The sequence below is a fragment of the Eschscholzia californica genome, unplaced genomic scaffold, assembly GCF_041429995.1.
Source record: "Eschscholzia californica isolate CP2 unplaced genomic scaffold, dmEscCali1.0.p SCAF_5, whole genome shotgun sequence".
NCBI classification, from domain to species: Eukaryota; Viridiplantae; Streptophyta; class Magnoliopsida; order Ranunculales; family Papaveraceae; genus Eschscholzia; species Eschscholzia californica.
The window spans coordinates 27,995,409-28,019,059 of record NW_028238472.1 but is presented as its reverse complement, the minus strand read 5'-3'; the positions used below and the strand labels follow the sequence as shown (position 1 = coordinate 28,019,059).

General features: G+C 38.6%; 2 protein-coding genes across 5 annotated transcripts; one reads left to right on the top strand and one right to left on the bottom strand.

Annotated features, from left to right (window-relative positions):
* The first annotated feature begins 6,593 nt into the window (after positions 1–6,593).
* On the top strand, positions 6,594–12,000 carry LOC147538088 (ACT domain-containing protein ACR1-like). Of its 4 annotated transcripts, none has more exons than XM_086640316.1 (8): positions 6,594–7,175; positions 8,463–8,739; positions 8,837–8,882; positions 9,417–9,531; positions 10,121–10,188; positions 10,292–10,987; positions 11,099–11,203; positions 11,387–12,000. In XM_086640316.1, the coding sequence occupies exons 2-8, from the start codon at positions 8,669–8,671 to the stop codon at positions 11,786–11,788; spliced, it is 1,503 nt and encodes a 500-aa protein (XP_086496442.1). In that variant the 5' UTR covers positions 6,594–7,175; positions 8,463–8,668; the 3' UTR covers positions 11,789–12,000. The 4 variants fall into 4 exon arrangements, with proteins under 4 accessions (XP_086496442.1, XP_086496445.1, XP_086496443.1 ...); XM_086640319.1 differs by having other exon boundaries at positions 6,771–7,175; positions 8,530–8,739; XM_086640317.1 differs by having other exon boundaries at positions 6,921–7,175; positions 8,466–8,739.
* Positions 12,001–12,176: 176 nt separating this feature from the next.
* On the bottom strand, positions 12,177–15,399 carry LOC147538087 (uncharacterized). The gene is made up of 3 exons (XM_086640320.1): positions 14,535–15,399; positions 13,319–13,506; positions 12,177–13,026 (listed from the first exon to the last, which is right to left on the bottom strand). The coding sequence occupies exons 1-3, from the start codon at positions 15,223–15,225 to the stop codon at positions 12,439–12,441; spliced, it is 1,467 nt and encodes a 488-aa protein (XP_086496446.1). The 5' UTR covers positions 15,226–15,399; the 3' UTR covers positions 12,177–12,438.
* Between the last annotated feature and the right edge of the window lie 8,252 nt (positions 15,400–23,651).

The window sequence follows — 23,651 nt, the reverse complement described above, 5'->3', positions numbered from 1 at the left end:
GCAACTTCGGATATTGAAGGCGAGTTTAACCCAATAATCAAGATGTCAATAGCTACTTAGACTAAAACACACACACACACACACACACACACACACCACTTTCATACATTTGATGATTGATTGGTAATAAATACGAAATCAAAAAAAGCTAACTAAACTATCTAAGAGAGGTGAGAAGATATCTAAGGTTATAAAATCCCCCGCATAATTTCACTTTATAAAACAAGCACTTAATTACTTAAATCTCTTTTGTATATACTCGGGATCCAATATAATGAACTATTTGGATTCCGGATGATGTTCTAGATAAAACAATTTTATAATTACTAATTCTAATTGTCTTTCTTATAGAGATTCGGATTGCTTAACTATTATTCATCATCTAAAAAGCATACTGATGCACCCGAAAAGGTTGCACACCCAAGCGGAGGTATCAAGTAGTAATCCGGCAAAGCCGGGATCGATCCAAGGATAGGAAGGTAGCTTGGATATCGAAGGGTCTTATCCCTCGGTCTAGATATTAAAGCTAACTTAGACTAAATAGGAAATGAAACAAAGATAAATGAGGGTTTTAGAATGAATGGGTAACAAAACAAGATAACAAATAAAGCTAGACTAAGCAATAAAAGTAAACGGGCGAGAGAGATTCGAGAGAGTGTCGAAGGAACAAGAGTCGGGAGACGGTAAGACTCGATTCGGGCAACAAATAAGTGAGAGAGGTGTCGAAGTCCGGGAATCCATAATGATAAACCTACGACTATGTGTAGTCCGATTTGATGTGTCGAGGTACAATCGATATTCGACTCCTAAAGTAGATGTCTCTAAGTACTATATATATCCGGAGATCATACTTAGTCAAACAAACGTCTAAATTGGTTAATCCCGAGTCATCGAAAGTGTCGTCTAGTCGCCTAACTATGTGAAGTGCATGACAAGACACATGAAATTATGACTTAGACTACGATCGATATCGAATACTTCGTTTCGTCTATTAACTATGCGAAGTGCTTGACAAGACACATGAAAATACGATCAAAACGATAATCGAAATAAATGAACATCAATTTATAATCAAAACATCAAATCATATTAAACATAGTCACGAATTCATCACATTTCATCTCATATAATCGACAAACTAAAGTTAGCTAAACATGGTGATTGAATAAGAAATGGAAAGGAAATAGTGAGAGAATCCCCCTTTTTCGATGTGGTTCGAGGCTAAGATCGTCGGAAAATATGAGTTTTTAGTTGCAGCCGATCTCCCCTTAGCAATTTTCTGGGTTCCCCATAGCGACCACCATCATCTTCTACATTTAGAACACAACCTCCATTAAAGCTAACCCTAGCTTTCTCTCTCTAGAAATTTCTTGTCTAAAATCAAATCAAACTACATGGGAAGCTAGCCAAGATGATGGGGAGTAAAAGCCCTATGTTTTCCGGCCAAGAAAGTGGCCGGAAAACCATGAAAACCAAGATGATGGGGAGTCCCTGCGGTCGCGTCCCATGCTCCTGTGGTCGCGTCCTCCATGCCCTGCAGCTCGCGCCGGCCCGTGCAGTGTGCGCACATGGAGAAGCTTCCACTGTTGCGCCGGAGCAGGTCCTGTGCACGTTCCTGCTGGTCGCGTCGGAGCTCCTGCAGATGCATCCCGAACAGCAGCGTGCACGTCCGTGACAGCATCCCGAGCTCGGAGCAGCTGCAGATCCCGTGCTCCAGCAGCTCCTCCCGTGCCATCTTGTGTCCGGCCAAAGCTTTGGCCGGCCTAGCTTGGCCGGCCAAGCTTTGGCCGGTCTCCTTTCCCTCTCTTTCCCTTCTCTTCAACTTCAAGTTCTAGAAACCCTAAAACTTCAAGAACTCCAAACCCTTAGCCTCCTTGCCTCCTTTTCTCTCTTTACTTTTGTTCCTTGCCCTTCCAAGGTAGAAGATGAATGAAGAAGAAGATGAAAAGTGACCTTGACCCCCAACTTGTGTTTCCTACTCAAACCCTAGGGTCCCTTGACTTAGTCAAACCCATAAGGCTATTTTGACTTGGACCATAAAGAAGGGTGCCCATAAAATTTCTACATCTTTCTTTCTTCTTCTTTTTCTTTGTGGGCTTTTGGCTTGTCTTTGGGCTTGACTTCACTTCAAATTAGAAACAAAGGAGAGTGCCTTCAAATAAAGACTTTGGCTTCTTTCTTTCGTATCTTTTCCGTCCGAACTCGGAATTGACTTCCGTTTTCACCGTCGGACTCGTCATTGCCTCCACTTGTAATTTGATTTGCTTGAAGTTATTTTCTCTCGTTTTCGGCACATGAAATGATAGTGACAATTCGTTCCCTTTATTCCGATTTTCATGTCTAACTCCAAAATAGGTACCTAACATGAAAAACACATAAAATATTATTGATAACACTCGAAAAGGAATAATTAGTCTAAGTTAGGCTCTCCAAATGTGACATTTTAGTGTCACATCACATACTACATCTAACAACTTAACGAAAGTATGAAATATCTAATTATGAGGCATGAGTAATGGAAAGAAAATCAAATACATATAGATAAACAATCAATAGACATTAAAGCACATTAAGGGATTTAATTAATCAAGAACAAGTATTACAAAGATCCAAAATGGGTTCATCTACAACCTTAGATTGCTAAGTTAACTATACATGGAATCTAGAGTAACATTTATTGACATTGTAAAATAAATGAAAATACTGAGAAATTAATGGAAAGAAATCACCAAGAATGTTCAAAATCCATATACTCATGTATCTCCATTTTGTCCAAGATTTGCTCCATTTGTGCTCAAGAATTTTACTCCAAGAATTCCAAGTAATAGCTATTTTATTGCCACCCAAATAACAAAAAAAAAAGAGAAGGAAGAAATTAGATGTAGAAAGAAGTTGGAAAGAAGAGATGAAAGGGGGTAAAGATGATAGAAGAATAGGGAAGAAAAAAGGAGAAGACTATTAATGAAAGAATAATAGTGGTAGAGAAGAAGTAGTAGTAGTATTAGTAAGAAGAGAAAGGAGTAGAGAAAGATGGATTGAGAGGGTTTTCAAGTCTCGAGAGAAATGAAGGAGGAAGGTGTATTATATAGGGTTAGGGTTTTGAGTAGGGTTAAAATGGTAGAAGGTGGGAAAACGAGGGCTAGTTTTGGAATTCTAGGGGTTTAAAACAAAAGAAAACCATAAAGCAACTAATGACCCCGGCGGCTAGGGTTTTAAATGGAGAAATGAGGGGACATGTGTCGCATGAGGAAGAGGTGAAGAATCTGGCCGTTAGGGTCTTGAGAACACTCGGCTAAGCTGCTTTGCGGCTGCTAAAGAATCGTGCGGCAACTTGCGGTAAGCGTTGGATCCTACCGCGCACAGATCTGGAGGGACGGGAGAGAAGACACGCGTCCCGGAGCAGGATAATATAGCACTTCGGATAACACGGAATAATCAATAAAGGAGCAGATGCACAGAAACCGTTGGATCTCAAAAACACAGAAGGAAGCGGCTGAGATTAAAACGTGTGATCGGGACCACAGAAGTAAGTTGCAACCGGATCAGGCCTATATGGTGCATTTTGCTGCATAGCGGGAATACGAGGATTGGATACGCCTGCCTCCACATTGCGCCACGTGTTCCTTGGTGTACCTCGTGCCAAAATCCTTCCCGACAGTGTCCCGAAAATTGACCAAATGTGCACCAAATCTTGACCTGACTTTGACTTTGCATATTTTACTCATCCAGACTCCGAATTGACTTCCGTTTTCTCCTACGAGCTCGTCTCGGACTCTACTTCTCACCCATGCACTGAACTTGGCCAAATTATCAAAATGTCCTCGACTCCAAATGACCAAAATACCCTTCATGCATCTCTATTCTCATTTTTAACCGTTTTTCACACCTAACTCTGCAAAAGACACCTAATCAAGAAAATCAACCATTTTATTATAATAAACACTCGAAAGGAACTAACTCGACTAAATTAAACGACTCAGATGAGACATTTTCATGACCCATCAGACACTCCTTCAGACCAAACGGATATAGCCTTCATTATTTGCCCACCCAATATTTCTACTCCCTTGGAACAGGTGACCTGATACATCCTCTACTTCTACATTTAGACTAGGAGTAAAGTCCTTGAAGATACCCTCATTTTTAGCTTTACAAATGGAACAACATATAGCATAAGGTAATAAGATCCACAAATCTTTCTTAGCCCCTCTTGTGTGGTACTTTCCTTCATTGCTTCAACAATGGAGGCACCGATCTAGGAATACACCATTGATAACTAGAGGAATGAACGAAGAATTTCCAAAGTTTAATAGCCTCCTTACAGTGAATGAATAGGTGCTCTGTGGACTTGCCGCTCAGCCTTCATCGAACGCATCTGTTTGTCAAATGCATCCCTCGTCTCTATAGGTTATCTATTGTTGGCAATTTGCCCAGAACTGCTCACCACATAACAAAACTGACTCTTGGGGGAACTTTGGAAGACCATAAGCCCTTAAACTTAAACAACCCATCTTCTCACTTGTCCTGGTTTTTTTCCTTTAGTAAGAATGCTTCACTGAAAGGCTACCACTCTCACCTAAACGCCATATTCTATGATCACCAGACTCTATACAAGGCTTAAACTATTCTAACAACTCCAACAGATTAGAGTAGATTGGATTCTCCCGGTCATTAAGGTTCCTTCTAGTTCTGATCTCCCAAACATCTAATTGCCAATTATAACTATGAACTGATGCCTTTGTGGATGAAGCGATGTAATATATTGTTGGAATCTTTCTTTCAAAGGAAGTTGGTGGCACCAAATATCATTCCAAAAACTAATGTTGTTGCCATTCCCAAGCTTCCATTTGGTTATTCGAAATTCCTTTTTTTGCAGCTATACCTTTCCACAAACCACACCCACAAAAGGATTTATAGGTTCTTGATACCACCCTCCTTAAGACTTATCATACATTTCCACTATAATGCTTCTACACAGAGAGGTCTTTTCCTTAGCTAATCTCCATAACCATTTCGACAACAAAGCCTTGTTCATATCCTTTGAATTTTTGATGCCCAGACCCCCTTTCTCTAGATCCTGACAAATTAAATCCCAAGCCACCCGATGTAATATCTTTGTATCCTCTTTATCGTTCCGTAAGAATTCACACATTCTTTTGTCAATCTCTTTAAGCACTGAGCTAGGAATGCTGGAAAGAGATAAGAAATATAAAGGAAGAGTTGATAACACTGATCGTATAAGAGTTAATTTGCCCCCCTTGAGAGAGTTTTCTTTTCCAAGATGATAATTTCCCATTAACCTTCTCCACCACCAGATCCCATAAAGCTTTACTTTTGTAAGATTGACCCAAAAGGTAATCCAAGATAACTGTTGGAAGTTTACCTTATCCTTTTTTACGAGAATTTGGAAGATCTTCATTCTATTATGAAACGTATTCAGGCCTTCCTCGCTTGTACCGGTCATGCTCTTTCGCAGGTTTAGTTTCTTCTCGCTCCCTTCTTTTGAGTTGTCCTTTAATAAGGGATCTTAGCGACCTCCTTCATCTTTTTGTAGTCCTTTTCTGTCTTTACGATAGACTGGATGGTTTCAATGAACTCTTTGAGATCCGTGGGTTACTTTTCGCGACTCTCTGAGATCTGTGGTTTACAAACTAAGTAAAAATGTATATCGACAACTTCCACTTTAAGAATCAGACAAAGGGAAGACCCTATGCCAGAAAAAACTTAAAATTGATCTCTGTGGGAGTTTCCTCTCTAGACAGTGTATAGAGAGCGATTTATAGTTTCTAGATGGCCAGTGGCGGACCCATAAAATTTTCATTATATGGGAACTTTTTAACTATAATAAATATCAAAAAAGAAAAATCAAATATCGGAGCTTATGATGGATTGCAAAAGTAATACACATTGCAACAATTTAGTTATTGTGTTACAAATGAATCGTCTAAAACTACGTGTATCTCAGTCAAACTAGTGACCACTATATCTTATGGACTTACGTTGACACTCTCAAAAAAACTTGATTACCGTTAACTTGTGACTTTTTTTTTTGCAATAATCTCATATAAATAATTAGTCTTAAATTCACATTTGAATTATATAAAAATGTTAATTCTCTATAGAAAATATTAAGAAACTTGTTTATCTTGAAAAGACTCAACGCCATTTATGTTCCTTAAAGAAGTTACTGAAAGAAAGATAGTAGAAGCCAATAACACAAGTTTAGAAAAACTGTGGGGTCAACATAGAAATTACAAAAAAAAAGGGAGCTCAAAAAGAAAGATTGCTGCCAAAAAGAGAGTTTGTAAGAATTAGGGGGCAAAAACTAAAGTAATATAAAAAGCAAATAATTTGAGAGTAAGGGGATTCAAACCTAACTCTCCCGGGTGAATTAACAAGCATGGAACCAACACGCTACACACAGACTCTTTCTCACATCTTGAACTTTATAGTATATAAGTTAAGAAGCCGATCCAATAATCGCGTCTCACATCTCAGACTTGTGGGGGCACGTGTCCCCCGCAGATCCATGTGTAAGTCCGCCCTTCTAAGTGACAATATCTATTATATAAAATAAAATGGTGTTTTTTGATGTGAGTAGCTGATTCATGACGAATAGAATCACTCTCCTCTTAATTCGATGTCCTCTGGTGGAAGAAAATATGGATCTCTTTTAGAACAAGACAAATACCATATCAACACGACTGTTAAAATTGGGTGGTCACAAAGTGATTTTGATAGAAAAAGACAATTATACCCATGAGAGAGATGCTTTGAACTTCGTGGGTAAACACGTGGTGACAGCTGCGGTAGCGAACCGCCGCGATCTGACGACCAAAAGAGAACAAGGAGACAATGCCACGTAGATTGTAAGTAGATGACGTGGTATATGTAACCGAAAAAGGGAGATTCTCTGTTTTAGCCATAACCGTGAACCTGATTTCTGTTATCTTGCTGAGTTCTTGACCCTTCTTCCTCTCCCCTCTTTCTCTCTCTAGCTAGGTTTCTCTCTTTCTCGCTCTACTTCTCTCTTTCTTTGTTCTGAAAACCCTAGCTACCAAAAGAGCCTTTCAGAGAATTATCGTTTTGTTGAATTTTGTATCATTGGACCAGATGAGCTCAATTTGCCTCTTCAGATTTTATCTTGTACGTCCAGGAGAAATTGATTGAGGAAGGTATGTATTTAACCAGATCTCCAGATTTTACTCTTCTATTCATAATCTTGTTGGATGATCTGTGATTATAACTTTTCTTGATGAAATTTTAGGTAAATGAAGGTATTTTAATAATGATTAGATCTTCATCTTATCTAACAAAATTTCCTCTTTTTCATATTTTTTATTGGAACTTCTGAAACTATTTTGATAAATCTCTATGCATGATTCAGATTTCTTAATTGTGTCTTAGAAAAGAATAAGAAAAAAGATCTCAAGATTCCTTTTTTTGAATTGTTTCCCTTTTTTTCCTTTCTTACTTCCTCTCTCTGCGCTTTGTTTCGCCCCGAAATTAAATGTAAAAACTCAAAACTGATCATTTGATGCCCTAATTCAAAGAGAGAGAAAGAAATTTCTTCACCCTCTCTCTCTCTCTCTCTCTCTCTCTCTCTCTCTATTCTTTGTTCTCAGTTCTAACTTCTCCTTAGTCATGCCCTTTCCACATACAAAATGTTTTTTGCTCAGGGTAATTGGAACTTCCGTCGTTTTTTCCAAACAAAATGTTCGGTATTGTTTGCATTTTCTCTCGGTCAAGTCTGAAATCTTACTAGGGCATCTAAATTGACCTAGACTTAGGATTTTACACTGTTTATCTTATGTACAAAGTACAATTCATCATAATCTGACTCATTTAAACAATTCTGATTTGATTTTAAATCGGTGCTAAATGGTCCGACTTTCGAGACCGACCACAATTTGAAAAATGACATTGCCGGCCGATGTTTCTCACTTTTCACGCCCAGGCTAATCAGGAACATCCACGTCAGTACGTCACTTTTTGGGCCGTGGTCGATCTCAAAAATCGGACCATTCAGCATATTCTTGATTTTAAATACATGACATGTCATGAGTCAGATTCAGACTTACGGAAAAAAACATAACCAATCCAAGCCTTACATAATTCATACGGGTGTTACCTCTAAACTATTTGTTTGGGAGGACCAAATTTAAAGACTCTTAAAAAGTGGAGTAATCATTAGATGTATGTCTTATGTGTCTCCACGTCAGATACTGTCGTTTAGCAATCCCAATAGATGCATGTTTGCCGCATATATTAGAATCTGTTTCATGATTACAGATCAGTTTTCAAATAATTTTCAGCCGTTGGATATTAATTAATCGTATTTTTTTTTAGTTATGATTGTGCATTATCATCTGCAAGCCCATATTCAGTCACAGCTAAGTAGTAGGTTGTATTGCCCATAGAGTGTAAAGGTGGTGTAACTAAACTATACAATCTTGTATCAGAAGGAAGTCGGCGAGAAAGACGACGTTGCTGGCTTATCTAACAACAGAAACGTGTTTCTTCATTCAGGGTTATCAGCTTTTTCCTCTACAAAGTACTGGCATTAATGTTATAAAGAGGAGAGAGAGAAAGAAGAGAGAGAGAGAGAGAGAGAGAAAGAAGATAGAGAGAGGGGAAGTGTTTGATTGTGGAGAAGTAGGTAAGAAAGATGGAGAATGGTTATAAGCCATACTTTGATCCTGAATTTGAATCCCTTATTGAGAGAATTCATCCACCGAGGTATAGAACTCTCTTTCTTCATTCCAGTTTCAATCTTTTAATGGACTTTTCATTGTTCTAATAAAGATCAATGGGTTTTTGTTCTTTTTGATTATAGGGTTTGTATAGATAATGATACATGTAAAGACTGCACTCTTGTGAAGGTAAGAATGAACTTTCTACTACTGTTTTCTGCATATTAATTTTGCTTTAAATAGATTAGTATTTTAATTACTTGAACTAATAAATGAACTTTCTAAATTCAAGTAAAGAAACCCTAAACAGATGAAGAAAAGGTACTGTATATTAAGTGGATGGTTTGTTGGAATGGTGATGACGACCATTACCATGTGGTTTTTGATAGGTCGGTTTTCGGGGATTTCGATCTTTTTGGTATATATGTTCACATATCTTATGGGCTGATATGAACTAAATCATCAATTAGGGCTGACATGAAGGTGCTAAATGTACTACTAAATTGTTTACAATGGGTTAATTAATTATATTAATTGACATTCAATGGGCCCTTGATGCTTTTAAAGCAACTAGGATTAAAGGGTTGTAAATTCATTGTATAGATTATTTGGTTGTACAAATAAAACAAACAATATGCCCTTTTATTATGTCGAGGTAGGAAAAAAACTGAAATATGTTATGAATTTAGGTTATATAATATGTAAAATGGAAAAATAATGCAGGTTGATAGTGCAAATAAGCATGGGATTTTACTGGAGATGGTTCAAGTACTGACAGATCTCGACCTACTAATATCCAAATCATACATCTCCTCTGATGGTGGTTGGTTAATGGACGGTAACCATCTTTTTTATATTTAGGATTCATTCAAGAATTCAAACTCACTCTTGACAAATTTTATCGTTCATCTCTTTTTCATTTATCATAAAGTCTATTTCGTCACGCAAATGGTGTGGCTTACCACCTGAGACATTCGCTAATAGTGTGGTTGTAATATTCCTTTTATTGATTCCGGCACAAGTGAGGTGGCCTATACTAAACTGCTATTTTTAAGTCCTTTATGTTCCCTCATTATAAATCTTGGGAGTCGAATATTTGATGGTCTACTTTATAACAATGGACTTTCTCAGAGGAAGTCTGGTTGTAATATCGATCTTAGGATGATTTCGACAACCCAGATTAGAAGTTAAAGGAGAACCGCGCAGCAATAAGCATACTAAGATAATTTTGTAGGCTGTAACTTACTTTTGCCTTAGCCTTCATCGCTTGGGCCGACCAACCATATCGGTCCACTAAATTAATCAACTTCATTAAATTAATTTAACTAACCTGAGATACTAGGTTTTTCTCCATAGACGAATCCCATTTCTGAAAAACTTTTACTAGAACATGAATTTTAATTTAGCTTATATGGTGTCTGAAACAGTGTTCCACGTGACGGACCAACTTGGGAACAAATTAACTGACGATTCTCTCATCCATCATATTCAACAAGTCTCTCTCTCTCTCTCTCTTTCTCTCTCTCTCAAAGTTGTGTTGTTTGGTTCATTTATTGGCTTCTCTCCACTAACTTATTTTCTTTATTTATTGGCAACAGTCGTTGAGTGAGGGAAGGAGGAGAGATAAAGTCAAAGTTGAGAACAAGCAGGAAACAGTGAAGCAACAGATGGGAAGTGTGGTGGGGTCAATACATTTCTCAACTGATTACACAGCATTTGAGATGACAGCAATGGATAGACCTGGTTTACTCTCTGAGGTATCAGCCGTTTTAGCTGAGCTAGGTTGTAACGTCTCTGCTGCTGTTGCTTGGACTCACAACACACGTGCCGCTTGTATACTCTATGTGGAAGATCATTCTAAAGGAGGAGGACCCATCACTGACAAAGATAGACTAGTTCTGGTGGAGGAGCAGCTTGAGAACGTGGTAGCTGCCCACCATAATGGTAGTGATGGTGAGAAGAGGATGGTGAGGTTGGTGGTGGGCCCTGTTTCGGCCCGGATTCATACCGAACGTAGGTTGCACCAGCTTATGTCCGCGGATCGAGATTATGAAATAATTTGTGATGGTGGTAATGTTGGTGATGACGTGATAGACGGAGATAGGAGAAGGAGTGGAAGTGGGAGGAAAACGGAAGTGACGATAGAGTACTGTAAAGAGAAATGGTATTGGGTGGTGTATGTAAGATGTAGAGACCGGCCGAAGCTTCTGTTTGACACAGTCTGCACTTTAACAGACATGAACTATGTGGTATTTCATGCTGCCATCAGCTCTAGAAGTTCAGTCGCTACCCAAGTATATATAACTTTTTCACACTTTGTTCTTTTGGTGCAAACTGCATTATCGTTTGCTAATCTAAAATGCTAAATTGGAAGAACTGTGTACATGTATGTGTTGTGTTTACAGGAGTACTATGTAAGGCATGTGAATGGATGCACTTCGGATACAGAGGCCCAAAGACGAAGAGTGAAGCAAAGCTTGATAGCTGCCGCAGAACGAAGGGTTTCCCATGTATGTATGTATGAGTCTGGCTCATGTTTTTTCAATACAATAAGATTTGAAAACTAGTTTCCGCAGAGAGAGATACACATATTACCAGCCAAATATAGTGCTCCGCGACTTGATATCTTCCAACTCCGAACATTTATATACATTTGCTTTTCTTTTTTCTCTTTGTTTCTCTTGTCTGTGCAGGGGCTAAGATTTGATGTAAGTACCCGTAATAGAGTCGGACTACTCTCCGACATCACGAGGGTGTTCCGTGAAAATGGTCTCTCTGTGTCAAGGGCTGAAATCAGTACTCGTGGTGAGAAGGCGGTTGGATCGTTTTACGTTACAGATGCATCTTCAAGGAATGATGTAAACCCAGAGACTATAAAATTGGTAAGAAATGAGATAGGGCCAGATGTTCTTGTAGTGAACAGATCCACAGGGTGGCCTAACCATCTATCTTCCCATGGAAGCAGCAGCAGCAGAGCTACATACAGCAGTCATGGAGGTCTAGAAGAGACACCTTCAAGATCAATATCCTGGGGCAGCTTATTGTGGTCTCAATTCGAACGCCTTTCGGGCAACTTTGGATCCATAAAATCTTAAGAAGCCAATCCATCGAACAATATATGAAAAATTAGTGGTTGTGGGTCTCTCTCTGTTAAATAGATATGTACATCTTTAGTTTGTTTCTCGCTTAGTAGTGTTGGTTACTGAGTTCTTGGTAGATGTAGGTTTGTGATCTTTGTTGTGGTGCTACCTTTAATCAATAATACATGTACCTGTATCATGAAATAGAACAGTTTACTTTCTCAAAAGAATCACGTCTCTATTGCATATGAACCAGAAAGTGCTGTATTTGGGATGATGAGTCTTGTTGCAGCTGTTTGTATACCTAAATTCATCCTTGAATACCTTGACACATATACCACATACCCAATTAGAGTTTTCAATTTTGACAATAACAATAAAGCGATGATAATAAGATCACAAATTCACAATAAACAACTAATCATGAAGATTGCAACTTCAAGTAGAAAATAATTTAACCACCTGTACAATTAAAAATAAAACAGGAACCTTTTCGAGGTAGGTTTTATGTACATAACAACAACAAGATGACAGAGATAAGATGTTTACGCTTTCCTCATCTAAGAAGGGATCGAGCAGTGTTGGGAGTTGTTGATGTCCTGCCGACTGGACAGAGATCTTGTTGGGAGGCTTCCCCTGTCAAACAAATGAGTTGTAGTTCTGAACTAATCCTCCTCGAGATCACTAAATGATACATCCTCATCATTTCCCAAAGGAATACTAGCTCCAGCAAAGTGATCCGTTTCTGTGCTATCCTCTAACCAATCATCTGCATCATCTTCTTCATCCGTTTGATGCAGTACTTTATTTGAGGTAACACTGGGTTCATCCTTAGCGGGTTCATCCTTAGCGAGTCCATCCTTACCAGGCTCATCCTTAGCGGGCTCATCCTTAGCGGGTTTATCCATTACAGATTTCGTTTGATCCAATACTTTCATGGTGGTAACCCCCTCTTCATCCTTGCTCTGCATCATTGGTTCTTCAACAGTAGTTTTTTCGATGATTGGTGTTTCCCTACTCAAGAGAGAGTGCTTCTCGGCTTCAATATCTTCTGTTTCAAGATGCCTTTTGGGTTCAGAAGTGAATGTTTCAAGCGGTGTTGTGTCACTCGGAGCATCAGAGGTTGAGGATTGGTGATCTTCTTGTGTAGAACTTGTAAACTCTCTCAAGGAGTTTGTGTCTATTGCATGATCTGGTTCTTGCTTTGTCTTTACGTGTTTTTGCGGCATTAACATAGCCCTTGTCTCTTCAATCTGCACCAGAAAAAAGTCACGAGAGTCTAGGAAGTTCACAAACTGTAGCGAAGAGCCGAAGACATTATGGAAATCACCCCAAGGCAACTCGAAATTGTCTGTAGTCGATTCGGAGCCAAGTTTGGTGAGCTCGGCTCGAGCTCATTTCTAAAACCATCTTTACACAATTTCTGGAGCAGTATAAAATAATTTTCTTCAAGGGCTCAGAAATTTCAGTTTTCACTACTAATAATAGGAGTATGGACATTTTTAAGCAACAAAATGAACTCTAAAAGTGCGGCATAAAATTTACCTGGGGGGTTGACAAAACATGAGCGTCTTGACTACTAAGTCTAGAATACATCAGTACAAAGTAAATTTTCCAAAAGCGTCCTTCGCTCATATAACCTGGGCAAAGTTCCATCCTGAGAGCAGCTAGTGTGGGAGCAAGATTTTCGACAGCTAAAGCATGCTCTTGCTGGGCATCAGACATATCAAAATCTAAAAAGAAAGTAGAAAGAAAATTAAACACATGCCTTATTTGGAGAAATGGAGAAAGAATACCAATAACCATATTTTAACTATCCAAAATGCCTTGAAATTTCGGACATCGGATTTTAATTACGTTACTGAATGAATTGGCTATCAGGTTCAAGTATTAATGAAAGGTTAGATTACTTCGTCCAATACTATAGCACATATCTAATAAATATTTTAAGACAAATTATCAAACCGTTATCTTCATCTATTTTGGCTACTCCAGTGCAGCCTCAACCACAAGTCCAACTATCCATCTCTGCAGGACTTTACTGCATCTCTTTGCTCAAAAGCTAAATATCACAAGTTTACAACTTCAAGGTTTTATCCAACTAAAGGACTCTCCATTCCTCTCTCTACCTCCCACTCAGCCTCCTCATTTATAAGCTTCACTTGCAGCAACAATGCTGAATTCACTTCTCACAACAAACTCTTGTATTTATCATGTTTTAATATACATACATAATAAACATCTTATTCAATTAATTTTTCCAGCATCTTGTATAAAATTCATATTCAATCAACATGAATTATTCAACAATGCTGAATTCACCCCAAAAGATAACTCAAGAAGCGAGAGTTTCCCTCACAATCATAAAGTGACTACCACCCGATCTCACAACGACTGTGGGATAACTCTAACAATGAACCAATGACCTAAACATTCGAGCTCAGTCTCTTCTATCCTTAATTCTAGTTGCATAATGGATAATGAAGTCTCCCACCGGATTTCCTACTCTGTTCGGCCAACCTTCATAATGTAGGATCAACTAGTAGTAATAGGAGGTTCTGCTGTAGTAGAACATTTCAACAAGGAAAACCAAATCTAAACGAAATAGCTTCAACAATCAATCTAAACTTCACTATGACATGATCAATTGCAGGATAACAGTTTGAATTATTACCTAAATATAATTAGGAGATATTGGAATTAGGGTTTAATTTACTGTAGGTAAGCATGTATCTGAAATTTGAAATTCATAAACACATACCATCTGAATCTTCATCGTCGTCAAGGGGAAAATCCAACCAGGTCTCTGGATGCATAGCTATACTATTAGCAAAAGTCAACACCTCGTCAGTGACACCGACAGCACCTCCAACTGAATAATCCTCACCGGAGATGTCCTCCGAAGAACCAAAAGGAAGAAAGTTGGAAGCAATTTTTGAGATCTCAGTTACCGCTTTATGATTCGAGAGTTTAGAGATTCCAGTTTTGAATTTTCCTCCGATCTCAGCGAAATCACTTCGAATACCAGCAATAGTCGCAGTTGAATCAGTATTTTCGGGATCAGAGGTTTCTCTAGAATCAGATTGATCAGAAGAGTCCTTCAGATTCAAATCTGAGATAGAAGGATCGGATGAATAGGTTTTGGAGTGAGTAGAATGAGATTTTGGAGAATGTGATGGAGAAGATGAATCAGAGGAAGGAGGAGGAGCGAGAAAAGAGGCAACGCCCCATAATTGACGAGTTAGGGTTTTTGTTATCTCAGATAGATCTTCTTTGACTCCTCGTCCTTGTTGAATGGCTTCGGATGCACCGATCTGATGCTCAGAATTTTCTTCTTTATCTTTAGGCGATTCTCCATCAACTTGATTGTTATTGCTGTGATCCAGTTTTTCTTCGTCGCCATCATCAAGTACTTTCAGAGAATTAACCAGAGATTTTGCAAACCATGCCATTTTCTATGATCCAAGAAAGAGCAAGAGAAGCAATCAAGAGATAAAGAAGATATAAAAGCCGGGAAAGGAAAACAGCAATAAAATGTAAAGCAGCAATATTCATCAAACGGGTAGACACTTATAACACGTAGAATCTATCGCTATTGAATTTTAGTTATTAAAGGTATAAATAGTAGAATCTTATTGGTTATTAAAGATATAAATAATACTCGGGCGCGTCTATATGCGCCTCTTTAAATTTCTTTAGGGGCCTCCCTCTATAGGCACATCTCTCAGACAACTGTTTTTTCTTTAGGCGCCTCCAAGCGCCCCTCCAAAACCGTTACCGGTTGACTTCAAGTCTGGTTGCCCTAATCCCTTCATTCTCTAACACCAGCACCTCTCATCATTCGAAACGACTCCTCTATCTCTCTCTCTAGGGCACGATTTCTTCTTCATTGCACTCAAATTTCATGGGGGAAATTCTTGTTAGATTGTGAACTTCTTCTCTTCTTCACTCATTCCTGATCGAAATCTCTCTAATTTGGCGTACCAAACCCTTCAAAGAACTCCATCTATCTTTAAGGTAACACTTAAAAAATCTTCCTCATTTTTTATGTGTTTCGTTTTAGTGTGGTAATGGTAGTTATTATGATGAATGATGGGTTAATTTCGATCTATTATTGAGTAGTTTTACTTAGTTTTCACTGAGAATCAGTCCGATGAACATCTGATACCAGTCGGGCTCGTACCAGTCCGAATTGGTTCGACCTAGACAGTCCGAGTAATTTCGACCTAGACAGTCCAAATCAATTCTACCTAGACAGTACCAATCAATTCGACCTAGCTAGACAGTAACCTATTTGATTAATGAGATTGATTTGTCTTTGGGTATGTTAATTGATTATGGTTTTTTTGGTTTCTTTTCTTGGTATTGTTAAAATTGTTAGTGAAATGGGTAACAAGTAAACTATTTGATTACGGAGATTGATTTGTTTTTGGGTTTGGAAATTGATTGATAAAATTGTTAAATAGAAATGGATTGATTTGTTTTTTGGTTTCTTCTTCTGTTTGTGATCCCTAGGTTTTTTTTCATATAAAAAACTAAATTTTGGGATCCTCTAGGGTTTGTGTAATTCAGAAGAAGGAGGAGGCGCCTCTTTAAATTTCTGTAGGCGCCTCCAAATGTAGGTGAAGAGAGGCGCCTATAAGTGTCGAGGTTGACCACGAAATTGACTATAGTCAATCCCTCCCGGGAGGCCCCTAAAGCAATTTAAAGATGCGCCTAAGTTTGTCAGGCTTTTTCAATATGTTGTTGGGCTTTGGGCATCTTTCATTCGTAACTTAATTTCGGCAGTTATCGTGCTTACTAGCGTAAACCGTAATCCATATTCAAAAAAAATATTCATCAAAATAAAGTGTTTTTAAATGAGACTAACCCAATCTCTTGTCCTAAACCAATTATATAGATATTCGAAAGAGTTATCATCCCATATGGCTCCCTATTTTGTAACTAGTTGTTCTTAATCTCTTATTGAATCGACTTGGTGGTTCCAAGCCTCCTCAACTAGCTCTCTGGACATATCTCAATGTTATAGAACTACATTACAACATGTTAACTGGTCAGATTCTTCGACAATTAAGGCTTTTAGTTAGATTATCAAATTTAAATTTCAAATAATAATGGCCAAAGTTTTGGGACATACAAAAGAAAGACATGCAAGACAAAGATTGTTAAGTCAAGTCTCTTCTTATGGAAATGATCTTCCGATTCAAATCCCCCTGTGCTAGTTCTATAAGCGATGGATTATCTTTCTGCCTATTAAGCCTAGGTGCGGGAAGTGACTCTTCTTCTTTAGAGAAGGAATTCCGAAGATTTCGATTTTTGCCTCCTGATCTTTACATCCTTTTCTCTTCCTCTCTCTCTCTCTCTCCTGCTCATCCTCTTATCTCTCTTGCCGATTATTCTCTAATACTCATGTTTGATTCTTCTTTGAAATAATAGAACCAGTCGAGTCTGATTCTTCTTCCAGAGGTAAAAGTGGTTTTTGATCTTCTTCTCTAACACTCATGTTTGGAATTTGCTGATTTTAATAAGAAGGAAAACTAAGACCAATCTAAATTAATAACTATCTAACTTGAATATTTGGAGATCATGGTTTCCACTACCACTTGCATTAATGGACATTGAGTATAAGTTATAGGATTGAAAGGGTATAATTGAAGGTAAGAAAATTGTCCTTATATATACCTAAACGAAACTAGGTGCGTAATAAAGAGAACTAGGGTTTGTTGATGTTGGAGCAATTAATAGTGGTATTTTAGTAGAGAAAGGCTATGGTGGCTTCTTGTTGTTTATGATGATGTAAATTTTGTTGTGGGGTCTTGTCGTTAGGGTTAAGATTACGAAGATTATCAGAGGAAGCTGATGAAAAAGAATAAGGTTTTTTTTTAATGATGATGATGTTTTCCTTTTCTTACATTCACCATCAATATTTCTTATGGTTCCATCTTGAGTCCAATACATTCTACATGATTTACAGAAATATATAGGTTGGGACAGAGACCAAGAGAGGGAGGAACAATAAGAGACTGAGTGAGAAAACAGTGAGAGATAGAGACTGGGAGAGAAAGAAAATAGTGAGAGAATCATCAGGAGAAAGATCGATAGAGAGTATCAACAAAAGAGAGAGAAAGATAGAGATGGAAGATGATCAAGAAAGAGAGAAAAAGATATGAAGATTAGTGAGCAAAAATCGATAAAATTAATTTTTAGACTGGAAATGAATATGCCCCAAAATCAAATCTAGTTGACTAACTTCTTTATGTCACAAAGACTTTTCTTCATACCCGAAAGTCGTGGACTAAACATTTTGGAGGAATAAAGATGTTTACAGATACCCTTTACCTCCAATGAAAATAAAGGATTATCAGCAATGGCGATTGTTTGAATTGGGTTGGGAAGTGGGTTTTTAAGTTTGATTTTTAGTTTTACTGTTGTTTGTATTGGGTTAATGGTTACTAAACAATGAGTTGTCAACTTATTCCTGATTGCTGAGTAAAGGCGAAACCTTTATCTTCTTCTTCAGGTATGATTTCAATGGAATTCAATCCAAGATTTTAGATAGAAGATAGAGAGATAAAGGACCATTTCTGGGTGTTCTTTCACTTTTGCAATTAATTAGTTAAACTGTTGATTCAGGATCTGAGATTATGATTGTAGGTAATTTGATTTAGATTTTGGAAGTGGTTGGAACTGCAACAAGAATAGAAACATACCAAGACATGTTTACTTAACTATGAGAAATGATGAAGAACTTCGGAAGCTTTTATCAAAGGTAACAAATCTCTAAGAAGGGCTTTTGATGTTGCTACAGACGAACCTAAATCTCCATCAAATGGTACTAAATCTCTAAGAAGGGCTTGATTTAAAATTTCAAGCTTGTAGAGAATTCGTAGTCTTTACTTGAATCTAATCAAGAGTTTCTGTTCTTTTTATCAAGGGTACGAGCCATGTGAACAAGTTTAGGTATGGAATTCACAATCTATAAAAAACTGAAAATCTAAATCAACCTGACTTTAATTGCTTCAATGGTGAAAGAAAGAAGAAGAAGAAAAGGAAGAAGAAGATGGATTGAAATGGAAAGAGATATAGACAAATGACTCGATGAGAAATAAATAATAAAAAAGACAAAAGAAGGTAATTTAGGATAAAATACGACTTTTTGGTTAAAGTATTGGAAACTACAAAAGGGGTCATCTCAACATTTTTTATAAACTAGGGGGTCAGGCTGAAAGCTGGTAACAAATAATGGGGCTAAACGAGAAATAACTCTATTAGAAAATATTTTGAATGTCCTACTTATGCACCCGAAAGGTTGCACACCCTAGCGGAGGTGTCAAGTAATACCCGGCAAGACCGGGGTCGATCCATGGATAGGTTGGTAACTCGGCTATCGAAGGGTCTTGTCCGGTTTAGATATCACAAGCTAACTTAGACTAAAACGGGAAGGAACAAAGATAAACAGGTGGTTTCTAATCGAATAATCAGCAAGAGAGGAAAACTAGGGAAACTAAACTAAATAATCCACGTAAAAGGGCGAGAGCTTCGAGAGAAGAGTCGGAGGATCACGAGCCGGGAAACAAATAACTGAGAGAGGTGTTGAAATCTGGGAATCCATAATGATAAACCTACAACTACGTGTGGTCCGATATACTATGTCGAAGTACAATCGAAGTTTGAATCCTAAGGTAGATGTCTTTAAGCATTACGTATATTCGGAGATCATACATAGTCAAACAAACGTGCTAATTGGTTAAACCCGAGTAATTGAAGGTGTTGTCTAGTCGCCTAACTATGTGAAGTTTATGACAAGAGACAAGAAATTTGACTTAGACTATGATCGATATTGAATACTTCGTTTCATCTATTAACTATTGTGAGGGGTCGAAATCGCGGGTCAAGAAGTTAAGAGGACCGGGTTGTTGACTGGAAATTAAACCTTCACCTATTAATATTTTTGTGGGCACCGACGACGTCTTTGGGCTTAACATGTGACAAGAGACAAAAAACACATGATCGTGGGGTCTTTGGGGGACACTGGGATGTTGCCGACCAAATGGACTCTGACAGTCAAGTCAGTAAGCTTGCAAGAGAAGTAATAGATACGTGTATGTTATCCTTGGAGGGATGGTCGGAGTTTGGCACGACTCGTAAAGTGGTCGGAGCTCGATCACTACGAGTAAACTGACTTGCTTGGAGACAGAATATGACAGCCTATGGGGTATGTCCTTGAATAAGCAACCCTGGTGAGGTTTGCCTTGGTCGGGGGTACGTACCGGAAATAGAGAGGAAAGCTTTAAGGGTATGACCATGTAAATAATCACGTGGGTGATGCTAGGAGAGATAAAGTAAGCAAACCCTTGTTGATAAAGTAGTTGAACCTTTGATCACGTGGTTCTCAAAGATAAAAAAATAGACAGACCCTTGATAAAGTGGTCGTTTGGTCATCCAAAGAGAAAGGTAGCCGCCCTTCCTTGATAGAGCGGTCGTTTGGTCGTCCAGGGAGAAAGGTAGGTCGCCCCTCCTTAATAGAACGGTCGTCCAGAGAGAGAAAAGAAGGTCGTCCTTTCTTGATAGAACGGCCGTCTGATCGTCCAGAGAGAGAAAGATAGGTCGCCCTTCCTTGATAGAACGGTCGTCTGGTCGTCCAGAGAGAGAAAGATAATGTGCAAGAGGTTTGGATGATCGATGAAAAAGAAATTAATCGGTTGATTGCCCGAGAATTGGATGTACTATTTGATAACTCGATGTGTTTTCCAATGATCAGATGTATTGGTCGATAACCAGATGATCTGTATCATTCTTGGTTCAGTCACTTTATAGTGTCTTGGGTCGAATATTTGAAGGATATATCCGTTCGGTCTGAAGGAGATGTCCTTCTGAAGGAGCGTCCTTCGAATAAGATGGCAATGCGATCAATTTGTCAGCTAGGCTAACGATGACCATACTGTGAAGATCATCCAGTCCAGTCCAATTAGGGGTCGTAATGCTTTGTTAGAAGCCAACTACGATCGTCGGATCACTTCGGTGATTCGCGGCTAACATAGACCGGATCCTACAACGGGTTACACATAAGAGTGGTAACTTGATCGGAGAGACTTGACTAGACGAGAACAGGCTAAAGATGGATTGAATCCAACTAAATAAGCTGAAAAGGTTCGAATGGAGATTCAGAAACAAGATAGAAAGAACCGGACCTAAAAAGGGTGCCCGGAGTAAGGCTTTTTGGGCCGGCCATATGATGGCCAACCAAGGTAAGTGGGCCGGCCATATAAAGCCCATAGTGGGCTGCCCTGTCCGGCTAAACTTAAAGGGATAGCCAAAATACCCTATTTTGGTAATTATCTTTTCTGTGACCCGAAATTAAAAAGACCTAATTTGAATATGATTCTAATTAGGGTTTCTCTATATATATGGTCATTAGAGAATAGAAAAGGTGGGGATTTTTCTTAGGAAGAAAATTATACAGCTCTCTCTCTCTCTCTCTCTCTCTCTCTCAAGATACAACTAGTGGAGAGAGAGGATTGTAGAAAAAAAGCTCCCGTTCTATCAATCTAGTCAAGAAGAAGAGTTCTTCTCAACCTTCTATTAAGTCCTAACAGTCTGAAAAGAAGGCAGATCAAGTTAACCTACTCGGTGTCTCAAGTAGAGGAGCGAAAATTAGAGCTCTCGATCTTCACACGCGATTGGAAAGGTTCGTGAGAAAAACGCGATAGAGGTATTTTTCCTATTCTAGTTCATTGATAAGTTCATGCATAATCGATCCTGGTAATCGAGTGTTAACATATATGTATGTTGAGATTCCGCTTAAAACACTAGACAATTAGGTGTATTAGATACACACATGACCCTACAATGGCATCACGAGCCAATTGCATGAAACTATCTCTGACTAGACGAATTAGATTCAAACACTATTGATTAGATAACTTTATGTTTAAATATAGATTTAGACATGAAATTGATTATTTAAATTAGATTTAGACGTAATCGGATAGAAATTGAAAGGGTTTCAATGCACAATAACCTTAAATCTTCGAGTTTTTGAAAATAGTTTTCGAAAAGATGATTAAGGGTTTCTGATTTTTGAAAGAAGTTTTTAAAATCTGGGTTTTTAGTGATTGAATATCACAAAAGCAGCAGTATTTGAGCGTTTTTGGGGTAAAAACAACAGGTTTTAGGGTCCAAACAACAGTTTTCTGGCTGAAAACAGCAGTTTCTGGCTGTAAACAACAGTTTTCTGGCTGTGAACAGCAAATTATGGCTGAAACAGGACTTTTCTGGGCAAAAACAGCAGTTTTCAGGTGAAAACAGGAGTTTTTAGCCAAGAAAACCCTAAAAACAGCACCTAAGGGTTGAGAAAGGAAGAAGACAGCAGCTCGGATGGCAGTTTCTATTTTTCAAAATAGAAACTGCCGGTCCGGACCAGCCAGGACGCATCTGGCCAGTCCGGACATCTCGGGATACAGAGTCCCGAGATTCGAAAATACCGGACTGGGATAGTCCTAGTCCGAGTCTTATTGGGAGTCTGAGACATGAAGTCTCAGACGCCCAGACGCGTCCAAGACGCGTCTGGAATCCCAGTCCGTCTCGGTCTAGGACCGAGATAGAATCCGAGTAGGACTGGGAGTCCGAGAGGGTCTCAGACGTTCCAGAAGGTCTCGGCCTTAGGCCGAGACATAGTCTGACCGTCCAAACGCGTCTAGGACGCGTCTGGCATGCCCTAGCTTCTCGGACTTAGTATCTGAGAGAGCAATACTTGGTTAGACACGTCTAGGATGCGTCTGATGCACCAAGACGCGTCTGGCCTAGGGCCAGGACGCGTCCAAACCGAGGTACCTGACATGTTTGAAACATGTTTTCTCGGTCCGACCAGTGCTAAACACTTGTCCGAGCCAAGTTTTGGGTCAAACCGAGACTGGTCTGCGGGTGTTTGACCAAGTTTGACTTAACTCTTTAGAGTTTGACTCGGGCTTTTTGGGCCTTGACTTGAGTGGGAGGTTTTGACTTTTCTTCTTCCAACTTCAACCATATTTTTTCCGAAAGTGACCCGGGCATTCCAAAGGCCCAAACAAAGTTTTTCCTTGAATCGATTTTGGAAATCGTTAAGGAAGAAACATGACGTGCCATTAGTCTGTGTTTCATGAAAATAGACTCAAAATTCACGTTAGACATAGAGATGTCAGAATTTCCCACATATAGCTATACGAAACGTAGCAAACCTAGAAACGAATCTAGGATACATACTTTATCTTATATGATTGTCATATTTCTGAATGTATATATATTTATATGTGTGTGATTGCGCAGATAAGTATACCTTTAGATAGGTAAACGCTTTTTGTTCTAAGAACAAGTTTGATGTGCCCGAATAATACTTAGAGTATAGGGTCTTAAGAAACCATTGACGAATTGAATGATGGGATCATGATTCAAGTGGGAGTACTCAATGATGGTTCAAGGATATGAATCCAAACGAACCTTAGGAGAACAAGAAATTAACCTAAAAGATGAGATCTTTTAGGAGTAGTACTAAGATTTAAGAAATCATTACGCAAACCCACATAAATCTTTACGTAATAAATCACAGTTAGTTATGCTAGAGTTCACAGTAACGTAACTTGATAAATTAGGTAAAAGTCCCCAAAAAGAATTTTGAGTAATGCCTACCCAGATTAAGACACCTGTTGCGCCCTTGTTCATCGATGGTGGGTCATGCCAAAGCAGGGTGCCATCTTTTACCTCGGGACAATACGGGTAGATCTATGAAGAGGTCTATGCGTCTAAATGGTTATTCTCAACGAGTCAGCAAAAGGGTTTTGGATTTCGAGGCAAAAGGATGAATTGAACACATAACTGTTATTCATCAACCAAGAGTCATAGG

What these genes read in the sequence shown, in the direction of transcription:
- LOC147538087 (XM_086640320.1), bottom strand. Translation starts at nt 15,225, where the DNA reads ATGGCATGGTTTGCAAAATCTCTGGTTAATTCTCTGAAAGTACTTGAT. An exon ending in CGACGATGAAGATTCAGATG is followed by an intron (nt 13,507 to 14,534) that starts GTATGTGTTTAT and finishes CTTTCTTTTTAG; the next exon opens with ATTTTGATATGTCTGATGCC. An exon ending in ATGTTTTGTCAACCCCCCAG is followed by an intron (nt 13,027 to 13,318) that starts GTAAATTTTATG and finishes TTTCTGGTGCAG; the next exon opens with ATTGAAGAGACAAGGGCTAT.
- LOC147538088 (XM_086640316.1), top strand. Translation starts at nt 8,669, where the DNA reads ATGGAGAATGGTTATAAGCCATACTTTGATCCTGAATTTGAATCCCTT. An exon ending in GAGAGAATTCATCCACCGAG is followed by an intron (nt 8,740 to 8,836) that starts GTATAGAACTCT and finishes TTTTGATTATAG; the next exon opens with GGTTTGTATAGATAATGATA. An exon ending in GAAGTTCAGTCGCTACCCAA is followed by an intron (nt 10,988 to 11,098) that starts GTATATATAACT and finishes TTGTGTTTACAG; the next exon opens with GAGTACTATGTAAGGCATGT.